Source organism: Carettochelys insculpta, chromosome 4, assembly GCF_033958435.1.
Source record: "Carettochelys insculpta isolate YL-2023 chromosome 4, ASM3395843v1, whole genome shotgun sequence".
Lineage (NCBI taxonomy): Eukaryota > Metazoa > Chordata > Testudines > Carettochelyidae > Carettochelys > Carettochelys insculpta.
In genome coordinates, this window is record NC_134140.1 from 43652235 (window position 1) to 43675289 (window position 23055).

Here is a 23055-nt window from a genome sequence, read left to right on the forward strand (position 1 = left end):
AGGGCTGCTGCCCACGGTGACCACAGAGCCCCGCAAGGGCTGGAGAGAGAGTATCTCTCAACCCCCCAGCTGATGGCCGCCATGGAGGACCCCGCTATTTCGATGTTGCGGGACGCGGATCGTCTACACGTCCCTACTTCGATGTTGAACGTCGAAGTAGGGCGCTATTCCCATCCGCTCATGGGGTTAGCGACTTCGACGTCTCGCCGCCTAACGTCGATTTCAACTTCGAAATAGCGCCCAACACGTGTAGACGTGACGGGCGCTATTTCGAAGTTACTGCCGCTACTTCGAAGTAGCGTGCACGTGTAGACGCAGCCTTTATGAGAAATCACAGGAGCATGTCTATGCCATTTCACATAAGGTACTTTTTTGCAACACAAGTCAAAGATGCACTTTAAAATTAATTTATTAATATTTAGTTTTTCAGTGCTCCCCATCTATTCGCTTTTTTTTTTTAATATTGGATTTTTCAATATTTGAATGCATTTATGTAAGACATAGCCCAACCTATGCAAGCAGCACTTTTCCCTCATTTGAGTAATCTCAAAAGTCATAGGGTGACCTGGGCTTCACCACTGGAGGGAAGATCCTGAATAAGCCATTCAGGAACTAGGATGTGACTAAATATGAGAACATAGAGTAGATACCCACTGTTGTGTGGAACACACTGGCGGCTGTTGGGTGGACCTTAAGATAAGAGAGAGACCCCGGAAGATTTTAAGAACTCCTAGTCTACCACAACCAACATCTCAGATCACATAAGGAAAATTTCCTATTGATTACAGAGATTGCAAACACAAGGAAGGTGTCACTCAGAGAACACAGGCTGCAAACCCCACTCTAGAGCAGGACTACTTTCACTTTTTGTTCACATTGCCAGAAACAAGGCTGAGATCACAGGGCCATAAAGGTCCCACTTGTATTCTCCGGAGAAAGATTTAAAGGAGTCTGCCAAGGTGTTCAGAAGCCCTGGCAGATGGATGGCAATCAGGGAAATTTCCAGAGGTATACACAAATTCCAGAGGTTGATGGCTTCTCTGCACAATTGCAGAGAATATACCCCTCCCTGCTTGCTGATGTCGTAGACTGCCATCATGTTCTACCTGTTATTTACCTTTTCCCATAATACAAGAACTAGGGGACACCAAATGAAATTGATGGGTAGTAGGTTCAAAACTAATACAAGGAAATTTTTCTTCACACAGCGCACAGTCAACCTGTGGAACTCCTTGCTGGAGGAGGCTGTGAAGGCCAGGACTCTATCAGGGTTTAAAAAAGAGCTCGATATATTTTTGCAGGTTAGGTCCATAAATGGCTATTAGCCAGGGGTAAAGTATGGTGCCCTAGCCTTCAGAACAAGGGCAGGAGATAAATCACTTGATCATTGTCTTCTGTTCTCCTTCTCTGGGGCACCTGGCATTGGCCACTGTCGGCAGACAGGATACTGGGCTGGATGGAACTTTGGTCTGACCCAGTATGGCCATTCTTATGTTCTTATGTAAATATCTACAAAAGATTACCTTACCAACCTCAACTCCCTACCACCATGTTCTTTAACAGCACTGTGACTGCCTGACCATGAATGTGAGGGGGCAACAGTCTGTAGGTCAGTCTGATCACTCTCAACTCCAGCATAATGCGATCAAACAAAGATTCCAGAAAAGATCACATTTCGTGGCTAACCTGACCCTCTCTGTGGGTCCCCCAACACACTACATGTAATTCTTGCTATGAGCAAAGAACTGCACCAAATCTCTCCAGTCTCTCACCACATTTATTAGATGGGTTTTCAGGAAGGCTTGAAAACATGGGAATGTAGTCTTGCTAAGGATGTCACAAATGTACCAGCTATCCTAATGGCCCAGAATTTGCAATCAGGCCTGCTGTACTGTAGAAATGATATTGAATAAAGGTAAACAATTGTGGAGAGATGTTTGGCTGTATGAAAACAAACATCCTGAAGGCAGATCTCCATATCCCTCCATTCCCTAGAATCACTCTGGACAATAATTCCAAGCTCTACTAAGAATATAGCAGTAGGGATATATTATCAACTGCCTGATCAGGACAGTGACAGTGATATTGAAATGTTAAGGAAGAGCAGAGGGGCTACCAAAATAAAACACTCAATAGTAATGGGGGATTTCAATTATCCCCATATTGACTGGGTACATGTCACATCAGTACGAGATGCAGAAATAAGATTTCTCGGTGCCATTAATGACTGCTTCTTGGAGCAGCTGGTATGGGAACCCACAAGGGGAGGGGCAATTCTCTATTTAATACTGAGCGGTGCGCATGATCTGGTCCACAAGGTCACGATTACAGGACTGCTTGGGAATAGTGATCATAACATAAGAACATCTAATATTCCTGTGGTGGGAAGAACACCTCAGCAGTCCAATACTCTGGCATTTAATTTCAAAAGGGGGGACTATGCAAAAATTAGAAGGTTAGTTAAACGGAAATTAAAAGCCAGAGTGACTAGGACAAAAACCCTGCAAGCTGCAAGGAAGCTTCTCAAAGACACTATAATAGAGGTCCAACTTAAATGTATACCCCAAATTAAAAAACATACTAATAGACCGAAAAAAGAGCCACCATGGGTTAACACCCATGTAAAACAAACAGTGAGGGATAAAAAGGCATCTTTCAAAAGGTGGAAGGCAAATCCTAGTGAGGTAAATAGAAAGGAACATAAACACTACCAAATTAAGTGTAAAACTGTAATTAGGAAAGCCAAAAAAGATTTTGAGGAACAGCTAGCCCAAAGCTCAAAAAGTAATAACAAAATGTTTTATAAATACATTAGAAGCAGGAAGCCTGATAAAAAAAACAGTGGGTCCCCTAGACGATACAAATACAAAAGGAGCAATCACCTGACCCTAAATCAACAAGTCAAAAAGGTTATTTTGAGGATGTTGGCAACTCAGAAGTCACTGTAGAACATGGCTCTTTCTTAGCATACTTAAGCTTCTTTTGGAGAGTTTCGACCAATCAGGCGGACTGGTAGAGTAGTGGGTGAGAGCACTGCACTGACTGGGATTTACTGTATTTTTTCTTTGATGGAGATGTACAGATGCAAAGATTGTAGTGTCATCCCAAAGTCCTAAAGTGAATAAAGGCATTAGTCTGTAGCGATATTAAACAAATTTGGGTCCTCCATAGAGGAGATCCCAAGAGCATTTTGTATTGCCCAGTGGAGGCAAAAAGACTGCAGCCCAAAAGCCTGGTATATAACCACGGCCACAGAACATGGAGCTGTACAGGCTGCATGAAGTGAGGTATGTGGAGATGCTTTGGCAATTATCTAACCTTCTGTTATGAGAGCCTGGAATTGTTCCCTCTGGTCCTGTAGCAGATGAGGAAAAAAATGAGAACTTGAAATGATATGTAAAATAATATTTTGCCATCATGGGTTGGAAACTGACTACCACAAATTGAAAGGAAGCCAAGTAACAACTCTAGAAGCTCAGAAGAGCTAGTTATTTCATCTCCTTGTTTGATGGTGTTCAACAGGATAAATGTTGCCTGTTTTGTTCGTGATGGCTTCCACCACTGGGATTCAGAGGTAGAGTAATTAAAAAAATACTCCAAGCAGGATACAGTATTTGTTCACCATTCAATTTACACATATGATATTGTGGTTGATGACTGCTGTACCATACAGGTTGGGCAAGGAAATTTTGCTCTGAGGTATTGTATGGGGGATGTCTAACAAAGCATGTTGGGGTTCTGATATATCCTCTAACAGAATTTGCAAGGTCCTTCCTATCTTTTTTGTAAAATCTTGAAACTATTTGTATAAGATGCTTAAGGAGGCATAACAACTGCATCTGGCAAGGAGGAAGAGATCTGCAGTTAGAAATAAGAAGAGGTTTCTTCTTCCGTTGTCAGTTAGTCCAATGAAGCAGGATCAATAGCGGCTTTTGCTTTTGCCACATTCTCTTCCGAGATGGAATCTTGTAGCACTGGCCTCCAGCGGCCATGTAGACCCCGGTGCAGTGTTGATGCCAGCACTGTAACCTGTAAGAGGGTCTGTGCTGTGTTGAAAGCCTCTGGTGATGAGGGCAGCCTCGGAGAGTACAGGTTCCCGCCTCACGCCAGCATCGATACCTGCACTTCATGATCAAATCATGGTGCCATCTGACAGATGCCTTAGAGAAGGAACTGAGAGGGAGGTAGTCGGATGGGGCATGTATGGTCACCATATCAGCACCACTTCAGTGGGTGCCACACTGACCCTATGGCCACTGGCTAGGGCAAAAAAGCTTCCGGCAACTGAGCATGTGCCAGCGCTCATCCAACTTGGAATGCACAGGAGCAATAACTCGACAAAGAAGGTAGAGTAACAGTACTGCAAATCCCAATGATGGGGTGCACTAGCGCCACACTGGTACTGAAAGGGTTAATTCCATTCTTTGGGCTGAGGAGGGGATTCCCCCAAGATCCTGCTTGACACCCCCTCAACCATGACCTTATGACCCCTTCCACATGGCACACCCACCTTTTTGGATCATGACCTCTACAATTACAAAACTATGAAATTTCAGATTTAAATAGCTAAAAACACGGCATTTATGAGTTTTAAAAACCTACATCCGGGAAACTGATCAAAGTGGATTGTGAATTTGATAAAACCCTTACAATAACTTAAATAGGAATAACAAGAAGTCCTGTGGCACCTAATAGACTAACAGATATTTTGGAGCATAAGCTTTCGTGGGCAAAGACCCGCTAGGAATGCAAGGTCTCCTAAAATCCCGACTAAGAGGGTGACTGCCATTTTTTCATTCCAGGGAATGGGATCTCTTCTTTATTTATGGTCTGCGAAATTCTGAACATCAGCAGCAGTGACAGTCCCCCAAGGGCTCTATAAATACCGAATGCAATTTGGGGGTGGAAAGAGTGACTCAGACCCTGGGAACTCAGAACGTTCTACATCAACAGGAGCTATAACCTGTCCTCCTTCAGTTTTTCAGATCTACCTATAAATCATGAGCAGATCTTACATATGAAGGGGATACGAGTTTCTCCCAAGCAGTAGATGGAGCTCAAGTGTCCATCATGCAAGGAAAAGACTGGTGGTAGTTCTGAGAGTCTGAAGCTTGGGGTATAACCCATAAATCAGGGCCGGGGGGGGGAGGGGGCAAATCAACCAAATGAAATAAGAGAATGAAGATGAGGGCTTTCCTACACCCACTGCAAAGAAATAAAAAATATAAAGCAAGAAGGCTAGCCAGCTATTAGATGTACGTACATGCCATTTTAAGTGACAGGAGAAACTGGAGTGGCAGTGAGTCTGCCGCTCTTTCCCCACCCATTCATACTGGAGCACAGAAACATCAAAGGCACACACACAGACCTGTGGACACTGGTAACAAAAATCTCTGCTCAAGAGTACACAGGTGCACATTCATAGACTCATAGATGTGTAGGACTGGAAGGAATCTCAATAATCATCTAGTCCAGTCCTCTGCAGTCACAATAGGACTAAGTAACCAAAAAACATTCCTCATAGGTACTTGCTTAACCTGCTCTTGAAAACCTCCAAGGACTGAGTTTCCACAACCTCCCTAGAAATTTGTTCAAATAACTCCTATCCTGACCATTAGGAAGTATTTCCTGGTGTCCAACCTAAACCTCCTTCCAGTAATATAAGTCTATTGCTTCTTGTCCTGAGGTAGAGCATGCAGAAGAAAAAAAGTTTTCCCCCCATCCTACGAACCTTGGCTCCTTCAGCTATACAACACATACTCCTCATGCCATTTAAATTTCATGGCTAATTTCCCATGTTCATCTATGAGTGTTCATCTCTCTGGGATTCTTTCTAGATGTGTTCATCTGCCATATCACAGCACTCTAAGACAGTCCTCGAAATATTATTCTTCTGAAGGACCCTTCCCTCCTTAGCCCTCTTCTAAGAGGAATGCTAACACTGGACGAGTAAAAACTTTAAACATCATTAAGAAATAATCCAAATGTGTAATTGTATAAGTACATGCTAAAATGTGCTTCAGTCACAGTGCTTTTGTCACCTACCATCCCTCATCTTGATGTTAACAGACATTGTACAATCTACATAGTAGTTAATGATATAACACTATATGGTCAATACACATTATATTGGTAAATATTATTTATTCTGTATTAAGAAGCATACCTGCATGTGTAAAGACTATGTAATTGTAAAGTCTTATGGTAAATGACCCAAAATATGAATAAATAAAATATTTGTTCCCTCGCCCCCAATCTATATGCAGCAAACAAATCAGTGAAGATATGAGACAGGTTCTTACATGCCTTACTAAGAGCCTACAATGCTGTTGGTGGTATTTAAAAAACTAAAATTACGAAATATTGTGTCATAATGCTTTATGACATCTGAAGTTAGCGATATTTACCAACTTTTTCTATCTTATTAAATGAAATGCAAAATTCTTCCTCTCTGAGTCACTTTTCAGGTCTAAACCTCTGAAATTTAAAAGCCTGTATCAAAAATGAAATGTATGAGTTTAATGAGAAGCAAAATTGTGCATGACACCATTGTAACTCATTAAAGCTAAACACAGAGCCAAAATTGTATTGCTTACAGATCTAATTCACCATCCAAGAAAATTCAGCAGCAGGCTTTTGAGTACAGAATTCAATTTGTGCATATAAAGTATTGCTGATATTTAAAATTCTGTTTTCTTAAACTTTCCCTCAACATGCCTTGAAAGCATTTTTGGAGGCTTATGATCTTTTGGGGTGATTGATTCCCTTGTGCGAGGGGAAAACCAGAATGGGCCTCCTTCATACAGTTCCTTCCCTCTGCTTCACTCCCCTCTGACCACATTTAGAGGGGAAATTTTGCTCTCTGGATAATTTTGTGCCACTGAAATCTTCCACCTGGAAGCAGTCCCAGAAGCACAAAGGCTCCAGAAGAGATCCAGGAAATTGTAGTTCTAGCAGAGCCCAGATGCTGCTTCCAAGACTGAGAAGCAGCCTGGCTGGAGGAGACATTCTATTTAGGCACAATTACCCTGTTCTCCACCATTGTACTGGTATGCCTACACTGGTTCCAGCAGTCCCTCTGGCCTAAGCCTCCATATGGAACTGAGTACTGAGATAGTGAGGGAAGTCAAGGTGTGGTGATGTACTGGGCCCATATAGATAAGAAGAGAAATGGCAACAAGGTTGCATGCAGAAAGACACCTCTGACTTGAATTATTGTAGGTATAAAGTGCTTGCATCAACTGGATCCATAAGGACTTCAGGTCAATGCTATCAGATTCAGCTCCCCTAGAGGTGGAAAATCTGGGACCCCACTACAACAGATCAGAATACTATTTGTTACACTATTACTGTGGGATGCAACTGGACAACTGTTCCATGCTCCTACGTACTAGGGGAGGGTCTCATGGATTATAGCAGAAAATGTTGACTAAATCCTTCAGCATCTCTAGCAGTCACTGAAGGATGCAACTCTTTCTACTGACAGACAAGGGCAAATTCAGAGAGTAATTACAGAGATGCTTTGGATTCCTCTTAGCAAATCTTCATATTAAATAAAATCTGCTGTAATACTTCACTATTTTCAGTCTTTATAATGCAAATGCTGTGGAGGAAATGGACATTAACAGTGGGGAAGGATTTTCCAGCTGCCTCTCCTTTTTAGCCAATATTAGATCTCTCCTGTAGGGAGAAGCTAAAGGTCAGAGACTAGCCACACCTAAAAACAACAGGCTTTGGCTAGAGATTGCATATTGGTACTTTTGCATTACTCTTCTTAATAAAACATATTTCATGATGTAGTGACTTTTTAGACTGTTTCCAAAAATTTGATAATTTGTTGAAGCTATGCTGGGATTCCATAACTACAGTGTAAGAAAACTAATATATATCGTGGTAGAATACCTTGAGAAGTTCAAGTCCTGCACGAATGGCAGTATCAGGACTTACACCCTCCTCTTCATCATCAGCCGTTCCCTCTATTGATTTATTCATCAGCTTTACTAGTGCGCTAAAATAAATTAAAATAAAGATATATTTTTTAAACTCAAGTTAAGCACAAATTGAAACTACCATCCTCCCCCAGCTGGGAGAAACTGTGGCACAAGCAGCTGTGCGCCTCCCCCAGCTAGGAGAAGCCAGGGGCTGCATGGCTTCCCCCACCCCGACTTCTCCAGCCTGGGGAATTCTGGGGCTCTCCAGAAACCACCCACCCCAATTTATGCAAAATTTGATGTACACAGAGGTTGCCCAGGACGCAACCTCTGTGTACATTGAGGGATTACTGTAATCAAGTGCCCCTTAAAGTCACAAACAGAACCCCAAAATTCTCCTCCTCCTCAAACCCACAAAGAAAAAGTAACTGATTCAATTATTAGATAGCATTCTGTGTCCAGTGTCAGTTACATGGAAATTACATATGCCTACTATCCTGAGATAAGGCCTTCAAATAGGCAAGTTACAGATAGGACCTTTTATATTCAAGTTTCAACAATATGCACCTCTAACCCTTGAAAAAAATACCAGAAATTGACAAGTTTTTCTAGACTTATGAATCTGAAGAAAAAATACATAAACAAGCTTTTTTTTTTTAAAATGCAGATAGCTAATTCTGTACCCGAGGTAAATTAATATGAAAGATACTCCTGATATTAACATCCACTTTAAAGTCAGTAATGGGTCAGTATGCTCTCCCAGCCTACCTAATGGCTTCTGAGTCAATGTGCACTGGGGCAATTCTTTCCAAAAGAAATTTGACCATCTCCAGGAAAGGATTTGTTGGCTGCTTAGGATTTGCAAGCTTCCGGGCTATCTCCCGCTATAAAAAGGAAAAGAAAAGTGTTATACTAGAAGCAAAACTTATTATGTAAATTTTAATTAAGTGCTAGATATTTTATATTTGCAGAAATAATGACAAACAAAAGTAAATTCTTCAGAAGCCAGGCATATAGTTCATACAAATCCTTGAAAAGGATGGGCTGTGGCTACCATGGACTTTTAATCAGAGCCATGTGAGTGAGGTTTATATGCAATTTTGTAACTCTGTGTACATTCCCATCTGCTCCTTTAAGTGTCTAAATAACCTTTGTAAGTCTGATACAGTTTTTTTATGCAAACAGCTAATGGATTAAGCACTCCACCCAATTACATAAGAAAAATCAATTACTTAGTATGGCACTCTACACCTCAAAGCAACATTTTGGAACCTCATTATCACCCTGCCATATAGATATGATTTATGTAATAGAAATCATTCCATGAAAGATATCACATAAAAAGTCACAACCTGCTGAAACTCATTGTTTTGTTAAAATATGTATGTCATAATTGTATATCAAATTAGGAGATTTCGTGGTAGGATTGCTGCTGTGTTTTGAGAATCTTCTAGTTCCAGTTCTACTGCGACAACAAAGGTGGTCATATACTCCCAGGAGGGTCTTAAACAACTCAATCAGCAGGGAAGTTAAAAGGGATTTACAATGCTGTAAAAGAGCTTTGCAAGCAGCTGTGCCTCAACAAAGCCCACCAGAACATATTAGGACTAATTTTTTCTAGGCACAGGAATGAATGATATAAAATAGGGGATAGTGGCTTTTTTTTTCCTTTTTCCTCCTCTACGTAAACTGGGATGCTAGGAAGACAAAGATTGGGACTGAGGAGACTGGTCCGAGGCTTAAAGGATCAGCCTGTGTACCAAGAACTGCATCCTACCTGTAACATCCAATGGGGAGAGGAAAACTGTTTCACTCAAATACTGTCTAATCTAATACGGTTTAAGACAGACGATGCACGTATCTTTTATTTTCTTTGGTAAATATCTCTGACCTTTTGTGCTCACCACTCATAACCACTTAACATCTCTGTAATTAATAAATCTTTTCTATATTTTACCCAAACTAGTAACAGAGAGGAAGCCGTGCTAGTCTATACACTTTCAAAACAAAAAGCAGTCAAGTAGCACTTTAAAGACTAGCAAAATAGTTTATTAGGTGAGCTTTCGTGGGACAGACCCGCTTCTTCAGACCATAGCCAGACCAGAACAGACTCAATATTAAACTAGTGTGCTTTGCTTGAAGCAGTTGGGATATCTCAGCACAGTTTACAAAAACGAGCGTGCACCCTCTCTTTACGGAGGGAGGGAGACAACTGGGTAATAAATTTACACTAGTCAGGCTTTTGACCAGGGAAAGATGGTATATTCTGGGGGTGCAAGGCTGGTGACTTGAGAGATTCACTGGTGCGTTTCTCTGTGGCTGTGTCTACACGGGCACAAATCTTCAAAATAGCTGTATTTTGAAGATTACTAATGAGGCGCCGAATTGAATATTCAGCACCTCATTGGCATTAGGACGCTTCTGGCTACGGTGCTTCAAAAGCGCATGGCTCAGCGCGGCTACATGGGCTCCTTTTCGAAAGGACCCTGCACCTTTCAAAATCCCCTTATCCTGATCACTGATCAAAATAAGAGGATTTCGAAAGGTCAGAGTCCTTTCGAAAAGGAGCCCCGTGTAGCCACGCCAAGCCGTATGCTTTCAAAGGGCCACGGCTGGAAGCATCCTAATGCTAATGAGGCACTTAATATTCAATTCAGCGCCTCATTAGTCATCTTCGAAATACGTCTATTTCAAAGATTTGTGCCCACGTAGACACAGCCTGTGTGTCCTGTGAGTGGCTCAGGCAGCATTCAGTTAATTTAGCTGGGTATGGGGCTTCACATTCTGTTCTGGTAAACGACAGTGCCTGGAGTGGTTAACTGCTTACCACAAGAAAAGTCCTGTGAGAGACACCTCAAGTTGGAGAGTTAAATGGGTACAGACAGATGGAAGTAAGAGAAAAAAAAATGTGTATGTCTGCACTGCAGTTCAATACCAGAGGCTGGCCCACAACAGCTGACTTGGGCTGATGGAACTCAGGCTGCAGGCTGTAAAACTTCAGTGTAGCTGTTGGCACTCAAACATCCTCCTCCACCATTGTGTCCCAGAGCTCATGTTTCAGCCTGAGTCCAAATACGTACACTGCTATTTTACAGTCTCAAGAATCCAAAAAAGCTGACCTGAGCCAGCTGCAGATATCTGATTGCAATGAATCATAACCAATAAGACAGTGTTGGCCATTATCACAGGAAGTGTTCTCAGCATACCAGCAGCCTACCTGCTGTCAAGTTTTTTTTTTTAAAATAAATATTACAGCACAGAAAACATGTAAGGAGGAATTTGAAGGAAGATATTGACTTAGTTTTGCAAATATGGATATGGAACTCATTCAAAATGGGCCAGCATGGGACGAAAAGAAAAAAAAAAAAAATCAAAGGTGCCTGTTTGAACATTTACTCAGTGATGCATGGAGGCTGGCATCTTGGACCCCAAAGGAAGCTGACATCCTGACAGCAAATGAGATAAGTAGGATGAGCATAGGCCATGGAAAGCATGGCTAGTGAAGACAAAGTTTATATTTGATGTGATAGAGATAAGGAGTTAGTAGCAGGATGCAAGAATCCCACTTTGGAGGGGGCTCTTTAACTGGTTATAGTCTGGTCAAAGAAAACTTAACAGGACTGCACTGGGAGAAGAGAATGGCAAGCTGAAATTGATGTACAATGGACTTTAACGGAACTAAACAAAATATAATCAAGCACTTTAAGTAAAGGGGCTTTCAATAGGTCAGGTTTGTGTTACGCTGTCCAAATTTAAAAATTCTACCAAACTCTCTTTGGAACGTTTTTTGCACCAGCATCAACTGCCTGCACATCATAATCAGCTTCAACAAGGGAAAACTACACACAACTAAGCCCATGGACCACCACACTTGTCTTCACAGATCCAGTAACCACGGCAAACAAACCAAGAAATCTGTTATGTACAGCTACACTCTCGTAATATCAAAGAACATGCTTCAAAGAGAAAATCTGGGATACAAATCTTAGGACTCTTAAAACTGCCTTTTTCAAACAAGGAAACTCTACCAGAGAAGTAAATTGCATCAGCAGAGTGTCCCATGGTGACTGGGAGGATGGCTGTGATTGTGACCAGCACCACAACCTGATCACATCTGGACTCCATGGGGAACAAGAGGACCCATCGTAGCCAGTTTGCCCTGTGAAAGAGAAAGGGGAGAGCCTCTCCCCATGCTCCCGTCCAGTGCCCCCTGACCAGAGCTACTCAGCTCTGAGTTATGCCAGTTATTTGAGAGTGCTGGTTACTCAAATACCAGTTAAACAAGGAAGTTTACTGTATACTGAAAATAAATAGCTACAATTTGCTGCATTTAAAAAAAAATAGCAGAGGACGTCTGACTCTAGGCAAGCTGTGAAGTGGGCCCTCAGCTGGCCAAAATTTAGAGTGTCAAAATTAAATATGGAGAACTTCCACCTCACTTACTTCTTGGTTCTGTGTACCAAGCTGAACTCCCTAAAAGCATTTAAAAAAATGCTGTTTCAGAGAAGATGTCAGAGGAACAAGTGGGACCAAGGAAGTTTTCCTTTCCTGATATTCTTGTCATTTATAACAATTCAGCATTTTGACTGCATGTATGTTGGGACTAAAGCGAATCTTGGTGCTGCCACCAACAAAAAACTGAAACACTCCTTTTAAATAAAAGTTGAGACTATTTATACCTGTTTACTGCTGAACAAATTAGGACCTCGGAGTGACAAATCCAGCACTGTAAACCTCTCACAAGAAGTTCAGGTGCATGTTCTTGACTACAAATGTCCCCATTAAAAATAATTGCTAAAATCAGCAGAACCAAGAAATAGCATCTAATGCCTCTAATTTGTTCTCTGACAATTATTTTACCTGAAATAATAACAGACACATTCACAAAAACACAAAGATACACATACAAACTTCACAGGAATGTTATTGGTGTTTTCGGAAGAAAAAATCTCTACAAGGTAAGTAAGGTTTCATGTTATTCATAAAAGGCTTCAGTAGCGTTGGAAAACAAAGTACAGGTAGTAGTAGCATCCTTCAGTCTACGTAGACTATGGATCGCACCCTTTGTAGTTCCATTTGGGATCATCATTTGCAGTGCTGACTGTGACTGTGAAGGCCCACACGAGAGTGATAGTCCTTGCTGCATCTGTTGCATGTGTAATGGGTGTCTGGCAGGTCCTTACTGTGCTTTCTGTGGGCTCGCTTCTCCTCTGCTAGCTGTCTGATCCTCATCTCACCCTTCTGAAGGCCCTTGTGTAGTTCTTGCCTCCATCTGCTGCGATCGTCTGCCAGCTCCTCCCAACTGTCCAGCTCAATGTCTACCTCCCTGAGGTCCCTCTTGCAAACATCTTTGTAGTGCAACTGGGGGAGTCCAGGAGGTCTTTTCCCAGAGGCTAGCTCGCCATACAGGATGCCTTTTGGGATCCTTCCATCATTCATCCTGTGGACATGGCCAAGCCAGTGGAGCCGCTGCTGCCTGAGGAGGGTGTGCATGGTTGGGATTCCAGCTTGCTCGAGGAGGGTGGTGTTGGACACTCTGTCCTTCCATGATATTCCAAGGATGTGCCTGAGGCAGCGCAAGTGGAAGACGTTCAGCCTCTTTTCCTGCCGGGCGTACAAGGTCCAAGACTCGCTGCCATAAAGGAGGGTGCTGAGGATGCAGGTTCTGTACACTTGCATTTTGGTGTGGGTGTACAACTTGATGTTCTTCCACACACTCTTGCTGAGTCTGGACAGATTTGTGGCTGCTTTTCCGATCCTCCTATTTAGCTCAGACTCCAATGACAGGGTGTCAGTGATGGTGGACCCGAGGTAAACGAGCTCGTGGACGACCTCTAACGAATAGTTGGCAATGCTGATTGATGGAGGTTCAGCAACGTCCTGAGCTAGTACCTTTGTCTTCTTTAGGCTGATGGAAAGCCCAAAGTCCTTGCATGCTTTGGAGAACCGATCCAGCAGTTTCTGAAGCTGGTCTTCTGTGTGTGACACGACAGCTGCGTCATCTGCGAACAGCAAATCTCTGATGAGGACTTCCCACACCTTGGATTTAGCTTTCAGCCTTGCAAGATTAAACAGTTTCCCATCAGATCTCGTGTGCAAAAAGATGCCCTCTGTTGAAGATCCAAAGGCGTGCTCCAGGAGGAGCGCAAAGAAGATCCCGAACAATGTCAGAGCAAGGACGCATCCTTGTTTGACACCGCTCCTGATGCTGAAAACATCCGATAATGTGCCATCATATTGGATGGTTCCTCTCATGTCTTCGTGGAAAGACTGGATCATCTTGAGTAACTGTGGCGGACAGCCTATCTTGTGGAGCAGTTTGAACAGTCCACCCCTGCTGACCAAGTCGAAGGCCTTGGTCAGGTTGATGAAGGCAATATAGAGTGGCTTCCTCCGCTCCCTGCATTTCTCTTGCAGCTTCCTCAGAGAGAAGACCATGTCAATGGTAGATGTCTCTGCACAGAATCTGCACTGTAATTCGGGATACATCCTCTCAGCAATCTTCTGGAGTCTGCCAAGGATGACGCGAGCGAACAGTTTAACAGTGATGCTTAGGAGGGAGATTCCACGGTGATTGTTGCAGTCGCTTCTGTCTCCTTTGTTCTTATGCAAGGTTACGATGTTAGAGTCCCATGTATCCTGTGGAACCTCTCCCTCTCTCCAGCACAGACACAGTACCTCATGTAGGGGTTACACGAGAGTGTCTGTGGCACACTTGATTACCTCTGGTGGTATACCATCCTGGACCGGGGCCTTCCCTACTGCAATGCTGTCGATGGCTTTCTTCAGTTCATCCACAGTTGGTTCCTGGTCCAGTTCGTCCATTACTGGTAGGAGCTCGACGGCATCGAGGGCTGTATCGACCACAATGTTCTCGCATGAGTACACTCGGAGTAGTGCTTGACCCAGCGCTCCATCTGTTTGGCTTTGTCAGCAATGACTTCACCAGATTTGGATTTCAGAGGTGCCATCTTGTTCTGGGTGGCTCCTAATGCCTTCCTCATACCCTTGTACATTCCGCTGAGATTACCAAAGTCAGCACTGGTCTGGATGCTGCTGCATAGCTCGAGCCAGTAGTTGTTGGCACAGTGCCTGGCCAACTGCTGTACTGTTTTTCTGGCTGCTCTGAGTGCTTGCAGGGTACTCTGGCTCGGCAAGCATTTGTACTCCAGGAATGCAGTGTGCTTCGTTTCGATGGCTGGAATCATCTCATCGGAGTTAGCTTCGAACTAGTCATTTGTGTTTCTGGCTCTTCTTCCAAACACTGACAAGGCCGTGTTGTAAATTATATCCCTCAGATGCTGCCATCCGGATGTCACATCGGCACCCCCATGGCTGCTGTGCAGATTCTTCTCGAGGGTCTCTCTAAACTTTTTGGCTTTCTCTGAGTTCGCCGCCTTTCTGGCATCAATGCAGGGCCTTCCAGTTGGTTTAGAATGGTACGGCTTCTTGGGAACCACCTTGAGTTTAGAGCAAACTAGCGAGTGATCTGTATCGCAGTCAGCACTATGTACAGGAGTGCTATAATAAACAAGACTTAGAAGAATACTAAGCTGTTGATTCTCTATTGTATCAGAGAGCTCTCTATGTAGGATAAAGAGACATTTTATGCAATATAAAACTAAGCTGTCCATACAAAGCCACATTAAGTTACTGAGAGGTCACCACCCCTGAATGGCTAGTGAAATCCAAATATATTACATATAAAATTCAGTTGTTCTATAACCTTACCACGCAGACATCTGCCTGTTTACATGAACATGTTGGGCTGATTAACAACTCAAGCTGGGATCGAAGTTTCTCATCATCCCCAAGAACCTGATTGAATTTCTTCACAAAATCTTGTGCTTTTCCAGGGTCTGGAAGGTTTTCTACATTATTAAATAAAACAGAAACATAAGATAAACCTACAACTTATAACTTAGCACAGTTTAGCTTTGTTAATATTTGTAATCATTCAGTCTTCAGATAACTATAATAATGATTTACAAAACAAATTAACACACTCACTTGCTATGGTCATCAGCTTTCCAAACATGGCACTACTATTTGCCTCCGACTGTGGGAGAGGGAGGAAAAAGCATCAGTGATACTCTACAGGAAACATACTTTATTACACATTTCATTTGATCTGTCACTACTTTTGTTATAGAACCATCCATTCAATTTTTGAAACAACAGCTAAAAATGAAAGTACAATAGGATGGTATTAATGAAAAATGCTAGGCTAAAAATCTGTGAAAATAATATGTAGTACATGTTATGCCTTTGGTTCTAAAGTGAAGCGTAACAAAGCACATATGAACTTCACCTACAGTTTCAGGATACTGTCTACGAGGAGAACCCAAGCAATAGTCCTAGCCTACTAAAACATTATTTGAACTCTGCTTTACCATTAACAAATAAACATTATTTTGATGTTGCAGCATTTTCCATGTAAAAATCTTAGAATACTTTACAGTGATTTAAACAAAAGTGAAAAACTGACAAAATGTTACATGTGACTTTTTTAAATCTCTTATAAGTTATTACTTAGTAACAGAAACTCATGGTAAAGCCTATAGATTCCTATGGTTGCTACAGTTACTTATAGAACGAGATTTTTAAAATGACCTATTTATTTCTACTTAATGAAAGATGAACATTTTGTGAATGTAAATCAAAACAGTAAAATAATCATATTAAGCAAACAAATTAGCTCTACATAAATTCTCTCTAATAACAAAGGAATAAGTTTTGAAAAACCGTACAGTGGGTTGCTTATGGAGGTCCAGCAACTCTCGTACGTGACTCCTAAGCATATTCTGGCACTTCCACATCTCATTCAGTGCTCTGCAAAGGGGAGGGAAAAACAATGACTAAATCATGTTCTTTCAAATGCTGTAAGAACATGCTAATTATTGAGCTAGTAAAGTGTATGCTATTAACACTAGCTGAGCTTATATTTTTCATATATACATCATTTGTAAGACAGCAAAAAGGTTTTCTATCAAATGTTACATTAAGTGGAGTTACAAGTACAATAATTCAGTCTCAGATACAACAATGTAATCCAGAACACGCCTCCACTGGTTTCAGTGCAACTGCTCACAATTTATACAGGTGAAATTGAAACCAGAACCCGGTCCACTATTTTTGTAAGAGCTTTCAACTTTTATGAAGCCTTATCGTTCCTGCCACACACACAAAACCTCCGCAAACACAAAACCTCCCCTTTCAGAAACAAACAAAAAACCCGAACCCCACCTCTAAACCAGAATGAAGACTAAAAAAAAATTCTCATAAAAAGCAGTATTTTATTTAAAAATATTAAGATATCTATAGTGGAAAATTCAAAGCTCAGGCGCTCTCTAATTATTTTATATCCATGTCCGGAATGAATTTTGTTTTGTGCAGAAATATAGAGATGATGTGCAACGTTATCACCTCTGTACCAGCGCATATAACAAAAGTTAAAACAGTACATAGACAATCTGCAATGGATATATGGATGAGGGGTTTGGAGCGAGGGAGGGGCTCAAGGTGAGGATGATGGCTGACTGGGGGTCTCGGTTCAGGGCTGGGACTAGGAATGAGCTGTTTGGGGTGCAGAAGTGGGTTGCAGACTGGAGTGTAGCAACAAACTCCACACCTTAAAAAGAACTTTGGTTCCTAGCCTAATCCTAGCTCTGCCCCTCCGCTTGATTTAATCCTTAACCAATGTCCTCACAAACATGCTTCTGTTCTAGTTCAAAATAGTCATGCTGTACCAGTGTTTCCCAATTTTATTTGGCCACAGAACCCTTTTAAACTCCAAAGAATTTTGCGCAACCCCATTCCCAGGCTCTACCCCTCTCGGCCCCCAAACCTGCCCCTCATCTCCAGGCTTTACCTGCCTCAGCCCTCAAATCCACTCCACTATGCCCCACAAGCTATCCCCAGGCTTAACTCTTCTCAGTCCCAAATACACCCTGCTATCCCCAGGCTTAACTATTCTCAGACACAAACCCATCCTCCCCACCACCCATCCCCATGCTTAATTCACTTCAGCCTCAAACTGGCTCCCGGTACTAGGGAGCCTATGACGGGTAGCCATGTGCGCCCAGTGGAAGGAAGGCTGGCATGGCAGGGGGTGAGCCGAGCCCACTGGAGGGGTGTGGCTTCTTGGGCAGCAGGGCAAGTGAAAGGCTCTCTGCAGCTCTTACCCCGCTGCTGCTGAAATAATGGAACTAAATTCAGTTGGTTTAACAGCTGGATCCCTCCTACTGCCCTGCTGGCCATTAAACCAACTAAATTTAGTTCTACTTGAGACAATCATACACTATACCAATCTTATACTAATATACCAAGATTAAAGCAACTAAATTTAGTTCTACTGTTTCAGTGGCAGCAGCACAGGGAGCCACAGAAAAATTTTCTCAGAGAATCTTTATTTTCACTTTGACGAACCCTGGGATTCCACGGAAAAGCATTTGGGAATACTGCTCTATACTACAAAACTTGTTTACAAAACACAAATTCACTTGAGACTTAATCCTCCACTATACCAATCTTATACTAATATGCCAAGATTACAATAGTTTGTATTACTTACAATCAGTGCCTTTCTTTTTTTTCTTTTTCTTTTTTTTTTTTTTAAAAGGAGGCGGTCCTAAGCTGGCTCCCTGTCCCCCTCCCACACAGCCAATCACATGGCTAGAGCTGCTGATGTGCCAGCACTCAGTACTGCCAAGTACAGCCCCCCCCACACCCAAAAAAAAAAAAAAGGTTACAACATACAAACCAGAGAGACAACACCACCTCCCTACTGTCCATCCACCTATAGCAAACATGCCATAGACAAGAATCTACAGAATTCCCCATTCACATACACAAAACAGAGAAATAATATTCTCCACATCCACACAGGACAATGATTTATTTGCATTCTGTTCAATTACACAGACACAGGTGTCACAATAGTAACAACCTATACCAAAAAACTCTGTAATTCTTTTAAAAAGCTATACTGCAGCCCTAAATTGTTTACGACATTGATGTTTTGAATTTTGTTCAACTACACCTTTCTTGCAAATTACTTTCAATGTTGTAACCAGGTAACCGATCTTATTCAAAATAACTGAAGTCAGAGTTTGTTATTCTTGATGTAAAATTCACTGGAAACATTAACATTAGATCAAAATGCCACCTAACAACAAGGTATCCAGTTTTCTTGTAGGTACCCATCTGGCATCGGCATTTAAAAATATGTTCTTGAAATACTTTAAAACTATGAATTGCAAATAACACTGAGATTCAATATTTATTATTGCGTTGTTTATCTTATAAAAGCACAGTGGAGGATCTGGGTGACAGATACTGTACAAACACTCTGGAAAAAAAAACAGCAGAAACATAGCACTTTAAAGACTAACAAAATGATTTATTAGGTGATGAGCTTCCATGGGACAGACCCACTACATCAGATCAAGCTCATCACTAAATCATTTTCTTAGTCTTTCAAGTGCTACATTTCTGCTGTTTTGTTTTGTTGGAGTGCAGACTAACACGGCTACCTCTCTGTTACTATTAAACACTGTGGAAGACGTAGTGCCAAACACTAAGGAAGATAGAGGAGCTTCCAATCTTAAGAAATAATTAAATATAAATAAAAATCAGTTAAATTCACTTCACCAACAATTAATGTTTAAATCCAGAGGAGTTAAAGTTTTCAAATGACTTTAATATAAATGTCAAGCCTGATCATTATCAGTACTTTGACAAGAAGCTAGCAATAAAGACTGATAATTTCCTAGTAAGAGGTATATGCTGGAAAAAAAACAACAGAAAGTTGCATCTTAAAAGCATGTAAGCAGCCCAATTTGCTCACTCTACTCACTTGACAGCATTTGGATCCAAGCTAGCATATAAGTAGTACAAGCATTTCATTCTCTCTTCTGTTTCCAAATTGTGTGGGACAAGATACTGAGCAAAGATTTTCTCTACCAATAACCTGCATAAAAGAAATAAGTTATAAATATGTATTTTAATTCCAGTAATTTCCAATGACATCTATAAACTTTCAGATTAATAGTGAAACAGAGAATCCTGACCTTTTGATGTCCATTGTAACCCTACATTTCTATGATCTTATACTATTCTGGCACTGAAAACTTCTCTGGCCTGAATGAGAATACAGTAACTGTCTGCTTCTCACAGGTCTCTTTCCTACTGCAATTGGAAAGGTATGAAAAATGCCTTGATGAATGCTCCTCCATTCCTTCAAGATGCCAAGAAAAATGGTTCTTAAATCACCCACTAAATTCCCCTCTCTCCCTCTAGATTCTTCTAATAACTAGTCTTAGGATCTCTCCTTACTGCCACTCTCATCTGAAGGTGAACAAAAGAGTATGCACACTGAGAGGGGAGAAAAAGCAAAACAAAACAAAACACAAGAATACAATAAAAAGCTTAAGAAAAAGGGAGAATTAACTAAGGCCACATCTAAAATTACCAAAAACTTCGAAATGGCCACACTAATGGCCAGACTGAAGAATAATAATGAAGCGCTGAAATGTATACTCAACGCCTCATTAGCATCCCGCTAATGAGGACCCCCGTGTAGACGAGCAGCACAGGAGCGAAATACAGCAATTTCAAAGTGCCATGGCTGGCGGTATGCTAATGAGGCGCTGAATAGGCTTTCAGTACCTCATTAGTATTCTTCGATCTGGCCATTAGCATGGCCATTTTGAAGTTTTTGGTAAGTGTAGACACAGCCAAAATGTCTTAAAAGGTAATGACGATATTTGAGAAACAAACATAATGTACTTTAAAATTGCTTATCTTTATAATGATGACAAAACACCCTGAGAAGAAACAACATGGAATAAGATGGTGATAAATACACACCAAGATAAACTTAGGAAAAAAGAGTTAAGGGGAAACAAAGTAGGCAAAAGTTAAATTCGTCAACTTCTTTTGTAGAAATTTTGATTAAATAACTTCCTAATAATAGTGCAGTTCATAAGATTATATGTACATACAATAAAAAAATCTACTATGCAACAGACAAGATTTAATCATACTATCATGCAATTGCGTACCAAAAAATACATTAAAAGAACATTTTAGGATTGCAAAATCAAGCTCTAAAGTGTTAAGCAATGACAAAATTAAGGCTGTCTGTGTAACCTTCATTCTGTGTGTAAATATGTGATGATACACACAAGATCACATACTATTTTCCTCCCCTTCCTCCAGTTTTATTCATTGCACGGGATGGATAGTGCTCAAGGACTGAGACATCTGTTCAATAATTTTATTTATCCTCACCATTCGAAATGTAACCCTGAGAGCTTGCACAAAAGAGGAACATAGTCACAGGGGGGAAAAAACAAAACTTGCAAAAATCTACATTTACTGGGTGCCTCAAGGACTGGGTGCTCATTCTGAGACACAAGATCTGATTTTCAGGGGACATAGCATTTTAATAGCATTCTACAAGCTCAAAACACTAACTCCCACAACACTAAATTTGAGGGTTGAAAGTATTTCTACATTCATTTACATATGAGGAACTGAAACAAGAAAGATAAAATAATTTACCGTAACAAAGAGTGCATCAGTGGCAGAGCTGGGACTAGAACGCATGCCTTTTGAATCTCAACACTGGTTCAACTCACCACACTAAAAGGCCATATTATCAGAGGATGAGCAGAGTTCTCACTGATTACAGCAACAGTTGTAAGCACTGAGCACCTCCACAAATCAAGCCTTATATTTTCCAAGTTGGGCACTCAGAAAATAAGCTGAGTTAGGATGAATAGCGGTAAGCTTATTAGCATAGGTTCTTTCATTGTTTTTAATGTTTCTTCTATAATATTCTTTACCTTAAAAATAAAGCAACCTTGCTTAGGTGAACTGTAGGATAACTCATCTGTAGCAACTATGCCATTATCTGTCTCCCAAGAGAAAGCAAGCAGGTATTTTTGGCCAACCTGTCTGCAATGGGAACACCACAAAAAAGGTAAAGGAACTCTCCAACCTGAGAGTACCCTGGTCAGTAGGAAGAGATGTGTGTCTCCACTTGGGAGTAAACTGCTGTGGACCTGAAAGCCAAGAGTGAATGCTCTTGCTACAGGTGCAGTTGCCATGACATGTGACATGCACTTTTCTAAGTTTTGCAACAAGTTAGGTAAGGGTTCTACAGACAACCGCCTCATTCATTCCCCAGGCAACATGATTTATTCTTTTACTTATACTATACATATTTATTTATACTATCCATCTTGTGCACTGAAGGAGGCATGGCACCAGTAAAAATGGTATATATGCTTACTCATGAAGTTGTACAGGTAACAATTGATTTTAGCAGTCACCCTGTAGCAATCTTTATTGACAAAAGAAACCCACAAAATCAAAAACTGAACATAGAAGAAGCAAAAGTAGAGTCTTTTCTTAAAAAAGTAGTCAGTGTAAGAAACAAAAAGTTAGAAATCAGCTCAGATCTATCCCCAAATCCACAATTTAGAGCAAGATTAGAATGATCAGTTTCTTGTTTTAAATAGCTTACAGCAAATAATGCAAAGTCTTTTTTGGGCGTGGAGTGTGTTGAATTAATTCCAAATCTATTTGCAATACTTGCAGCACTAATGTTTAAAATGCACCATGTATCTTCTAACAGTTTCCTCAGGATAAGTATACACTTTCATCCTTCAGAATATTTCTTATAAGTACATAATTATGTTTATGAAAGCTTAAGTTGACTTACTTGTCATCAATGCTATTCTGATAATATATGTGCAAAAGTTTATCCTTTATCCAGCTCACTTTCTCTGCAGCATCTTTGCCAGCCTCAGCATGAAGGCAATACTTCTTGTATAGCTGGGCAAGTCCCATCATAGCTTCTTTTCTTACTCGCCACTTGAGAGAAAAATACATTTAATAAATATCTATCCACAAACACATACAGGATATATTAAATGCAACGAAGTCAGAAAGACAAAGTTAACAGACAGATGCAGTAAACATTCTAACTTTAATTAATGGAAGCAACCACAAAAGAACAGAATAATTCATTTAGTTTGATATCTCCATCACAATGGCCTACATTGGAAGCACTGGGAGTTCCAACTTCGCCTCTCTCTCTACCTACAGAAGTTCA

The 23055-nt window shown here is 41.1% G+C and overlaps 1 protein-coding gene across 2 annotated transcripts in view; it reads right to left on the reverse strand.

Annotated features, from left to right (window-relative positions):
- The window catches only part of PDS5A (PDS5 cohesin associated factor A), a 163556-nt gene that overhangs the window by 38660 nt on the left and 101841 nt on the right, over nt 1-23055 (reverse strand). For both annotated transcript variants that reach the window (XM_074992639.1, XM_074992640.1), the window contains exons 12-18: nt 22663-22814; nt 19789-19902; nt 16682-16763; nt 15942-15990; nt 15663-15802; nt 8700-8815; nt 7903-8008 (exon numbers count right to left, since the gene is read on the reverse strand). In XM_074992639.1, coding sequence (XP_074848740.1) covers nt 7903-8008; nt 8700-8815; nt 15663-15802; nt 15942-15990; nt 16682-16763; nt 19789-19902; nt 22663-22814 — 759 coding nt within the window. The remainder of the gene's footprint in view (nt 1-7902; nt 8009-8699; nt 8816-15662; nt 15803-15941; nt 15991-16681; nt 16764-19788; nt 19903-22662; nt 22815-23055) is intronic.